General features: G+C 38.1%; 1 protein-coding gene across 1 annotated transcript; it reads right to left on the reverse strand.

Moving 5' to 3' along the window:
- Positions 1-3,578: 3,578 nt before the first annotated feature.
- Positions 3,579-11,281, reverse strand: psmd12 (proteasome 26S subunit, non-ATPase 12). Its single transcript, XM_017692985.2, has 11 exons — positions 11,057-11,281; positions 8,817-8,876; positions 8,591-8,719; positions 7,477-7,584; positions 7,081-7,185; positions 6,817-6,966; positions 6,566-6,700; positions 6,282-6,394; positions 6,020-6,194; positions 5,805-5,882; positions 3,579-4,504 (listed from the first exon to the last, which is right to left on the reverse strand). Exons 1-11 carry the CDS (start codon positions 11,162-11,164, stop codon positions 4,295-4,297), a joined length of 1,371 nt encoding a protein of 456 aa, XP_017548474.1. The 5' UTR covers positions 11,165-11,281; the 3' UTR covers positions 3,579-4,294.
- Between the last annotated feature and the right edge of the window lie 603 nt (positions 11,282-11,884).

The following is an 11,884-nucleotide window of genomic DNA, read 5'->3' on the forward strand; positions in this document are numbered from 1 at the left end:
AAAAGAGCCCTGTTTAGTGCTATGTAGAACTATTTTCATAAAGGTTCTATATAGAACCAAACAACGCATTCTCCATCAATCTGAAGAACCATTTCTCTGTGTAAAGAACCATTTAAGAATTGTTCTCTGAGTGTTTATGGTTCTATACAGAAATATTGTCTTTAAGAACCCAATTTTCAGTGTATACAATCTTGCAATGTTTCAGAAATTTGAATTAACCAGTTATATCTAATGACTACAGAAACCAGTATAATCCAAAATCAGGATAAGTGAGAAATGATTACTGTTAAAAGCATATCACAGTGAAAATGAGATTAAATCCGTGAAACCTAATGATCATTGTTAAAAGCTTATCAACATGAAAAAATACGAAAGCAAGGGAATTCATTAGTATGACTTGCTGGCTGATTAAAGCATGAAAACACGTGCATGCATTCCAACCAAGCAACCAACTACAAGCTGTACATAAAGCTGGACAGGGCAATCAGTGTTGGAATATGTGTAACTGAAAATGGTAAAAATGAGAGTTCTTGTCTTAACATAAAACCTGGCTAACATCATTAGAAGCGAGATTACGTAAACTGACTAAACGACATGTGGTAGGTGTTTAGTGGGGTATCTTTTGTAGAGCCCACAGAAGTTAAAAAATGCCACTATCTAAACTGTACCATGTGTATCTCTGTCCTGCTTTTTCTGTGGCAGAGGAAAGAGACTAGTTTTGTCAGGTTTATTAAAAAAAAAAAAAAAACACTTCTGTTCGCACCACAATACGTGTTACTGGGATTACGTAATAAAGACAGAGATTGCAGAAGCACTTTATCAGCACCTCAGGGCTCAGATATGGTGCTGTTCTTCACAGAGAGTAAATTAAACACATTTTCTTTCATCACCTACCGTGATATGTTTTAACATAGAAACAACCTGAATCTGAACGATCTTCACAAAGCAGCACATCTCTGCAGCTGTGCTTAAGTGAAAGGACAGAGTTACAAACAAACATTTATTTAAATTTATTTAAAGACAAAACAAGCATGGAGGTGACTGAGATGTCCAAAATATTCAATCTCAAAATCATTGAATTCAGGTGTTTCTTTCAGTTCCGATGCCACAGGTGTATGAAATCAAGTACCTAGCCATGCAGTCTGCCTTTACAAACATTTGTGAAAGAATGGGTCATTATAAAGAGCTCACTGAATTTCAGTGTGGTGCTGTAATAGGATACCACCGTTGCAACAAATTTGGTCATGAAACTTCTTCCCTCCTAGATATTTCATGGTCAACTGAGTGGTATTGAAAAATGTAAGCGTTTAGGAACTACAGCAACTCAGCCATAAAGAATCAGACCATGGAAAGTCACAGAGCCAGGTCGCCAAGTGCTGAGGCACGTAGTGCATAAAAGTCGCCAACACTCTACTGACGCAATAACTGTTGAGTTCCAAACCTACTCTGGCATTAACATCAGCACAAAAATTGTGCCCTGGGAGCTTCATGGCATGGGTTTCCATGGCCAAGCGGCTGCATGCAAGCCTTCCATCACCAAGCACAATGCCAAACATTAGAGGGACTGGTGTAAAACCCTGGACACTGGAGCAGTGGAAATGTATTCTGTATTCTTCTCTATCTGGCAGTCTGATGGACGAGTTTGGGTAGGGCGAATGCCAGGACAACATTACTGGCCTGACTGCATTCTGCCAACTGTCAAGTTTGGGGGAGGAGGGATAATGCTATGGGGTTGTTTTTCAGGGGTTGGCCTAGACCCCTTAGTTACTTCAGCAGACCAAGACTTTTTGCACAATTGTATGCTTCCAACATTGTGGGAACAGTTTGAGGAAGAACTTAATTGCCCCTCACAGAGCCCTGACCTCAACCCCATCAAACACCTTTGGGCTGAACTAAAACAGATTGTGAGACAGACCCTCTCGTCCTACATCAGTGTCTGATCTCACAAATGCTCTTCTGGGTGAATGGACAAAAAAACCCACAGACACACTCCAAAATCCTGTAGAAAGCTTCCCAGAAGAGTGGAAGCTGTTATAGCTGCAAAGGAGGACCAACTCAATATTAATGTCTATGTATTTAGAATGGGATGTCATAAAAGCTCCTGTAGGTGTAACGTGTACAATACTTTTGTCCATAGTGTATCTTTAGGTAAAGTATGCTTCTGTTTAATCTACAGTAGGTTTCTTCAATCATCATTCATCTCTAGAAATAAAACTTGGTGAAATAATCTCTATAGCAACAATCAGAAGTCTGTAATTAAGAATGTCAATGCAGAGCCTTTCTGCAATGGATCATTTTAAGGAAACTTTGTTTCATGCAATAATGGAGGTGCCTTATGGTCTGGCTTATCAAATGCCTAAAGTGCAAAAGAATTTTTACTTCAAGCACCTGTCGACTCATTTTCATGATTTTTTTCTAACTTATCTTCAGTTGTTGTTGTGTTTTGGAATGAACTGGCTGAATGATGTTCTTTTCTGTTGAGAGGTTTCTAAATTGCTTTTTACTGCCGTTTTCTTCCATTCGATTTGCGTTTGACAGGGTTTAAATTGGCACAGGTGACACGAGTTCCATAACCTGCCAAAGTTCCAGAAGATTTAGCCTGATATATACTATATTGTAAGTTTCTCTACAATTAACCATTTCACACCAAACCTCTCTAGATGACTTGTTTTTTAATCTCAGAGGTAGATTTTCACTTTAACTTGAATTTCCTCATTTCATATTCATTCAAGTATTCATGTCAACTCACTGACTATATTACACTGTAAAGACAGCAAAAATTTGTGTCTTAAGACAGCCAGTGTTTGCACGTCATCACTATCATTATAAAATCATAATTTTGTGATGACACATAACATTTCTCTGTGATAATGCACAAAAACTTTGACATATTAAGACCGATTTGTCCCGTCTTAACAGGTAACATTAGTGAAACCTACCCTTGTTTTAAACAAATACAGCATCCAGTGATGGTGATGGCTGGTCAGTTGAAATATAAATAATTTCACTGTTTCTTACTTATTCATTCGCTAAGGAGGTTCTGATGGTTATGAAAACATTAACTTAAAAAAAACCCTTACAACAGTTTAAGTCCAGAGGATAAACCATAACCTTCCATCATTTCCATTTGACGTTCCATATAAAAATGATAAAATATGCATATATTCAGATCTTAAGGTCTCTCATTGACGGATACCATACATTAACATGACTTCTTTTTGATGGTTGCCACAACCAATTGTTACATTTTAAAATGACATGAATTACATATTATATCATAATAATTATATTGTTCTTCCAGAATTATAATTGAAAATTGATATTTCAGCTTCCTCTAGTGGGCATTTCTGGGAACTGCCCACTAATATATGTGCAACTAGCATCTGTCAAGGGCGTATTATAATCTTTAACATAACTGAATATAAAAAAATTATACAAGATGATACCATATACAGAATGTTCAGGTTGGGCAAGGCACACTTTTATATAGCACAAAACCTTGGGACAGTAATTACTATACTTATAAACAAAAAACACTTGAATAACTGAAAAATAAGTCTAATTTCCAGTCTTGCAGATTGAGATGCAGACATTTCTGTTTAATTAAGGGCCAACTACTATTTCAATGGCAGCAGTAAAAATGATGTATGGCAGTATGTTGAAAAGAAAGATTTAATGTGTACATTGTAAAAGACTCAAAACATGTTACCAAGGATGAAGCAACAGATGTATACAGCGATGCAGTTTGTCATCATTTTCCAAATGGAATATGTGTGAGGTCAACAGTGAAATTAACTACCTACCTTTACACTGTTCTGTCAACGTCGCTGCTCTGAAACATGGACCAAAAAGAAGAATCGCCACTAATAATTCAATTCAGTCCAAGGCCAGGCTTGCTTGCACCCAGTGTGGTATTTCTGAAGTATTAAATGTCAGTAATGACCCAAGATCCATTTTTTCTGCTGCTTATATTGATCCCAGATAAGCACTCGTGAATACCATGACCAGGTCCAAATCTGGACAAACTATAAATGCTGATTTCATTTAAATAACAGATCTGCAAGTGAGGCAGTGAGGCTCTGATCCCAGGCACCCTATAGAGTTACCTTTTTTTTTTAACAATGCAAAAAATTCTATCCAATTGTGTGATCTGTTGGGACATTTACAAAAAAAAGGACAAAGCTATTCTACCACCTCCTTGATGAAGAGAGAGAGGGGGGGAGAAAATCTATATATATATATAATTCAATAAGTGAAATCTTGAGCTAAAAGACAAGCTCCATGCACATCACAGCTACTGCAGGTTATGGATCATCTCCTCTTTTGCAATAAGGTGGGTGGTTTTGTTGACAAGAGACATGAGAGAGTTCAGTTTGTGAGACCAGTCGTTCAGCAGGTCGTTGGGGTCTTTGGGCCGTTGGAAGTTGATGATGCCTGCCAGGCGGTCCACTTTGGCGTAGATGGTCTTGTTCACCACCAGGTTGGACAGAAACTCTTCTGACTCCTAAAGAGCACAAAGAAACCAGAATCTACCACTTTCTTTCAAATTACATTCATGTTATGAACAGAATACAAGCTATGCTAAGTCTAGACTATAATATAGTGACCACTGCATTTTTTTTGTCTTGTACCCATAAATGACTGATTTTATATCTTAAATAAGGCAATCTGCATTGATATTAAGGACGGGTTGGGGGGGTCTGGTTCCATTGACTTACATTAAAATTAAAGTATGTTTTTTCCTTCTTCTGTAAAGCTATCATTTTGGAGATGCAAGGTTTTCTTCCGACAACAATTGTCAAATTGCTTGTTGAACATCACAAATACCATAGGCATTAATAAGGAATTGCTTATTAATTGTGAAGGCTTTCTGCAAGATTTTAGAGTGTGTCTGTGGGAATTTGCACCCATTCAGCCAAATAGCATTTGTGGGTTTAGACAATGATGTTGGACGAGAGGGCCTAGCTGGCAAGTGACATTCCAGTTCATCCTATAGGTGTTCAGTGGTGTTGAGGTCAGGCCTTTGTGCAGGACACTAAACTTGCCAAATCATTCCTTTTTGGACCTCACTTTGTGCACAGGGACTCAGTCATGCTGAAAGTGAAAATGATCTTCCCCAAACTGCAGCCACAAATTGGAATCATATAATTTTCACAAAAAACCTTTGGATACTGTAGCATTAACATCACCCTTCACTGGAACTTAAGAGCCCAAATCCTGAAAAATGGCCCCAGACCATTATCCCTCCGCCACCAAACTTTACTGTTGCACTATGCGTTCTGGTAGGCAGCATTTTAGCATCCACTGAACCCAGATTCATCCATCACACTGCCAGAAGTAATCTATTATGATTCTATAATTTTATACTCCCATGTGCGTTTTCCTCATACTGTCAGGCTTCAGACTTTCTCTCAGACAACACAGTTCTCTGTGTTATTGCCTGAAGATGTTTGTTTTCAACATAGTACATTGTTGTAGTTGTGCCATCATCCTTCGAAAAAATCCTATTTTTTAGCTCCGCCATCTATTGGTACCAATTGCCTATGGCATCCTTAGATATAGAATTTAAATAAATACATTAAAAAAAATACATATCATTATTCCTCGTAACTTGAATGTCAATTGTAAATGGCAAAAAAAACTTTTTTTAACAGACAGCATTGGTTGAATACCTGTGTCAGTTAACTGTTAAACATTTACATCCTTAATTGGTACACATACATGTAGTCAAATCCCCTATCAGCCCATAAGCACAAGGAGAAACCTGATCAAAATAGCTCTCCATAAAACACACATGAACTTACATCAATGGAAAGGTCAAGAAGTCCAGCCATCCTCTTCATTGTGATTCTTGTATAGTACTTGGCCATGATTCTTATGTTCTATGAAGGACAAAACAATAGGTGAGTGCTTAATTACCACTCAAATAGCTCAAGTTACAGTTTAGCAACTTCAGCCACCTGGTTTTAATCTCAGAGTATTTAAAAATGGAATAAAAATGGATAAAAAGTGTACATACATGTTCTACAACTCTATTTTTGAGATCCTTCCACCTCTTCTCTCCCTCCTCCGTGCACGTGAATACATCTGTGGCAGGGCTTTCTGCAGAACCCTCACGAAGCTCCTTCCCATAATCCTCCACCAGAGAGGACCAGCGCATCAGCTCCATGGTGGTGAATTGCTTCAGAAGGTCTCTGATGGAGGACAACAAACGCAGGAAAGGGGTGAGATCACTTTTTCTACAGAAGATACCAATTCAGGAACACCTCTAGCTCACTTACTTGTATTTGGGGATTTCTTCAAGTTTCTTGTCTGCACTGATTCGATGAACCAGATCAGACTGTTCGTTGTCATATGGAGACAAAACCACATACAAAACCACACTCTTCAGGGCCTGGAGCAAAACAACATACAAAATGAGAAATCAGAATGAGGTTCTGTATACTGAAATCACTTTCCATTTAAACCAATGCGCAAGGTTTTAACTGATCTCAAATTGGTTAACTGGGAAAATTCTGAATTAATGTCCTTGTTTTAACTACTTCTACTGGGTTTCATGTGTTACCTGCTGCCATTTGGAGCTGTCCTCCAGGATGCAGGGAGTGTCATAAATGGCCCGATAGTGTTTGCATATGGACAGGTAAGAGCCTTCATGTTGGTCAACTTGAATCATTAGATTGTAGTACTTCAATTTAGACTCCTATGAGAGAGATAAAAAAACAGTCTAGATTAAGGACAGAGGGTAAAATGCAAGTTCTGTAGGATGCTGGGAAATCAGTCTCAGAACTATGAGGTTGATGTCAATCTAAGCATCACCTCAGTGCCCTCCTCCTGGAAGAACTTTGTGTTGATCTTCTTGCTGATGATTTGAGTGCGGATGTAGTCTTTAACAGCAATGCACAGCCTCATCTGTTCCAAAATGAACTCCACCTTCTCCTTCTTCTCCATGGAACCATAGGTTTCCACCTACAGATGAAGAGAACAGAATCCATCCATACTGAGATCACACAGTACAGTGCAAAACAGGCACTCAACTACTAGGGGTGTAATTAGCAGCAAGAAACAAGGACCCAGACCCACCTGTAGCTCTTGAAGAATAGATGCAGCCTCTTTGACCTCCCCACTCTGTTCTTTAATATTGGCCAATGTCTTAGTAAGCCTGGCACGCTCAATCTCCACATAGATCTACATTCAAAAAAACATGGACACAGCATCAGGAAATTGTTAAAAACTTAAAGGAAAAAAAAGAACATAGACAGCATGCACACAAAACAGCAGCACATCAGGACAATATAATGGACTAAATTATAACCGGTCGTTCAAGGAGTGGTTATGAAACAGTGCGAAAAAAGATCATTTAAACATAGCAGAGAGGCTTTAACGCAAGAACACTTTCTTTAATTGTTCATTACAGAAAAGCACAGCAATTATGTTTTGCAAAACAAACTGCAGAAGAAAAAAAAAAACAGAGCACACCTTTCCAGCAGTGACTGTTCTCAGAGTGTCAATGAGCCTCAGTTTGACAGGCAGGTCAGTAACAGCATCCACATATTTATAACACTCCTGCACCATCTTTGCAACAGCCTGGAACAAGGGAAGGAGATTCTTGTTACACTTCACAAACTATAAGGGTGTAAAAATCACTAAAAGTGGTGATTCAATTATAAATATACTACATTTGCTGCCCTTTTTTGAATTAATTCAAATTAAAATTCTCTGGCAAAATGTTTTTAAAAAACACGGTGTATTGATTTTATGGTCTATATGTGAAATTTGAGATTTCGTGACACATTGAATAATTTCCAAAAGAATCAATGAATCAGATCAAATCACTGTGAGGTCAGATTTGTATAGAATCTTCCCATCTTTAGTTCTTAATGACCTAAATAAACTACATTGTAACTAACATGTACAGGACTTATTGCATGCCATTGAGTTTGTACTGACTATTGTTTTCAAAAAAGCATGCAAATAAGCATTTTCTTTGTTACTGGGCTGGGATTAGAGTTGATTATTATTTGATTATTATAAAAATATTGTTTTGGAGCGATGCCACAGAAGAACAATTTCTGTATCCATTATAGAAAACTTTCAATGAACAGTTCTTTAAAAAAAAAAAAAAAAAGTCATGATTATAAAACAGATGCATGAAAGTTTGAACAACCAATAAAGTGTAATGTAAATGTTCTATAACAATTTTTTTTTCTGGAATCAGACATCCCAGTGAACCTTTGTTTTTAAGATATTATAGGCTGTACATGTTCTAATTTGACTCTGATGGGCAGATACACTCATTGGCTCTTGGAGCAACAATCTATAAAACAACCCATTTTGTACTTGTTTAAGTGTGATGGATGTTCTATGTTTCTAGTACTTCCACACTGAAAAAGATTATTATATTTTATATTTATCAGTGAAAATCTGAATATTTTTGGGTGCATCTGGCATCGAGCATTGCGATACCACACTAGGCATCAGTACTGAAATCAAAATTCTGGTATTATGACAAGCCTAGTTGGGGTTCAATCAAGTATCAACACTGCTATCTTCTCCAATGCTTTGTGTTTAATACATGTATTCATATGCTCACCTGCTTCAGCTGACTCCTCCTCTTGGACAACAGCATAATATTCTCATTGAGAGCATCCCAATCTTTAGCCTCATAGCACATCTGCACTATGGCCACCAAGATCCTGGATGTGGACACCATGTCTGAAGCCTGGATGTAACAGACACAGCAATGTACAACAAATGTTTGGCATCACAGATTTGTTAGAGGTAAATAAGTTTTCAAGTTACAAAACAGACAGACTTACTGTCCTTGTTTGCTTCTCCAGAGACAGAAGACTCTCAACGGCTTCCTGAAGCCTCCCTTCCTAGAAAGAACAAAGAAAAAAAAAAAAAAGAAGCAAGATTGACTGACTGATTAATTAGTTAATAGCTAAACAAGTCGTACATGTATACAGCAAAGAATTCTGGGGGATATTGCAGCCTTTAAGTCCTCCTCGGAAGTCATAAGCACGACTTGATTTGTGTTCAAGCGGTTTTGGTTGGAAATAAGACAGAAGACTGGAAACAATGGTTTTGTTTTTCTGTCATTACAAAGAGTCTGGGTTTTTGCATTTCTGCACCAAAGTGAAAAGCAGAAGACGCTCATGAGCAGAGCAATAATTTTATGCAGTTAGATGCATCACATAACATGCTTATATCTGTAATGCCATGTGTGGATGGTTTTAGCCTGTAGCTGTTAAGGGTTAGGACTGATGAATAACTGAAATACAGCCAGTTTATCAGCAACTATCATTACTTTTTTGTTGACACACCCCAACTCTAAAACTCGGTGCTCCGTGAAAAATACGACTTTCTCATCAGTAAATAAGACATAGTGGTGGCATTCATGTCTATTCTTCTCATAAAAATCTGACATTTCCGACAGGACTTGAAGGCAGCATATGCCAGTGAAAAACAAAAACTCTTGGGCATGAGATCTGGGCTGCATCCAGAAACTACTGCTCCTCTCCTACCCTGGAAAAACAAGGAGGAATTGAGGAAAGGAGAGAGCAAACAGTAATGAGGGTAACGAAACTGCTAATTCCTTTCAACATCATCAGTTCTGATGTTGACTTTAGATGAACTGAGATCACCACAACATTCACCTGAAAGCCCACCCTTAACACTCTTGTATCCAATCACAGCCGCTACACAGTGCCAGGCTATTTACATTTGTTTGGTTTCCTACTCCATGTTTATATATATATATATATATATATATATATATATATATATATATATATAATAACACAACACAATGCACTCCAAGTGTGCATGCAATGATGTCACTTTAAAATCTGTAAAAAGATGCTCCGGGTAGCATTCACCCATGTATCTGCAGCAAGTGTCCAATAGCATCAGTAGGATAAAGCATTAACGTTCAGCATTTCTATTCTCCATTAGAGATGAAAATAGACAAGCTTGTTCAGAAGAACAGCACCTATGTGCCACTTGTTGATGTTCCAAGCCACCTGGACTGAAGTTATCATTATATATGATATACATTATATACACAGTTATCACTATAAATGAAGTAATATCAGAATCTAGCCCAGTTTGTTATTATATGGATATAACACCATCTAGCTCTGTAATCCCCACATGTGGTGTCATTAGACTAAATTTACATAATTTCCAAGGGTACAGAGTAGGAAGATATTTAGTTATCAACCTAAATGTGAGGCTAATATCCATACCAATACTATAGCGACTAATACTGCACACCTAAGCTGCTTTAAATCCTGATTGACCAAATGTATGCCCTCCAGTATAAAGAACCCAAGCAGATAAAACCATGACTGTGGGCAGAAGTCTAAAATAGAGACATAGTCGATAGTAATGTATACTACAGTATTCAGCGTGGGGTTTTTATAGTGGACACGTTGAAATACTGTCACTGTATTTAATGCAAACAAGTTGCAGTCTCGCTAATGACAAGATGTCCAACAAGACTGCTGTGAAACCAGAATTACTGTAGCTTTTTTAAAGTCAGTAGCATTAATACTGACGATTAATGATGCTGTGTTAATCAGACATTAGCCAGGAGGCGTTTAAGTACCGAGAACATTCACGATATACTCAGAAAAGCATATTGTGACTATTCATCACGATAACGATAAATACCGTCGTATTTCCCAGCCCTACTATTGACATAAGTCAGCTTCTTATTCCTCTTATTCGCCTGCTTCTCAGTCGAATCTCCAGTTCCACCTTAAATGGTGCAGCTGTAACATGTACATTGGTGAGCTGTTTAAGGTGGAACGGAAAAACTGGAGCAAGAAGCTGGCGAATAGAAAGCTAACCTCAGCCTCACATATTATTCACATTTAGGTTGACGGCTGGAAAAGCATCTTACTCTTCAGAGCCCAAAATAAGACTCAGATGATCGGCGTAGACAGAAGATGCGACATTAGTGCATTAATTATTAGGTAGAAACGGCCAGGCCAGGCTAGGCTAGGCTAACTGCGCCGTGACTCAGCCGCTCGTCTCGCTCCATTCAACTCACTTTTGCCATTTTCTCGCACTCGGGGAGCCGCTGATCTACAGTCGCGCTGTAGTCGATCTCCATCTTCACGATCTTTCCATCCGACCTCTCAGACCTGTCGTCGGACATTTTTAGATTTTCTGTCGTTTTTAATATATTAACAACAAATTCTATCGGACGGGTTGCTAAGATGCTACACCGCTAAAGTGCTGCAGACTTTATTTCTTCTACGGTCGCCGCCGCGGAAGCATATAGAGCTCCAACCAATCGCCTAACGATGGTGCGTCCTCATGCGTTCCCCCGCACATCCTGCACCCCTTGATTTCCGGTCGCAATTTCATTGGATGGATTGGAGGAATCAAAACTGGAAGGACAACTAAATACTCTCTCTCTCTCTCTCTCTCTCTCTCTCTCTCTCTCTCTCTCTCTCTCTCTCTCTCTCTCTCTCATTGTTTCTCTGACTCTCTCTCTCTCTCATTGTTTCTCTGACACTCTCTCTCTCTCTCATTGTTTCTCTGACTCTCTCTCTCTCTCTCTCTCTCTCTCTCTCTCACTGTCTCTCTGACTCTCTCTCTTTCTCTCTCTCTCTCTCTCTCTCTCTCGCTCACATATATTTGTATATATTTAAATGTAAAAGATCGTGTACAGGGGTACAGTTCCAATTACATCTTGGAAGAATTAATCATTCAGATTTATATTGAATCTATTCAAATGAAAGTTACAATACACTACATCCACGCATATATATATATATATATATATATATATATATATATATATATATATAATTTAATAATTTAACAATTAAGATGTGTTTTTAGCTTTTTGATTCTGTTATTTTTGTAATAA

This window comes from Pygocentrus nattereri, chromosome 30 (assembly GCF_015220715.1).
Source record: "Pygocentrus nattereri isolate fPygNat1 chromosome 30, fPygNat1.pri, whole genome shotgun sequence".
Classification (NCBI taxonomy): Eukaryota; Metazoa; Chordata; class Actinopteri; order Characiformes; family Serrasalmidae; genus Pygocentrus; species Pygocentrus nattereri.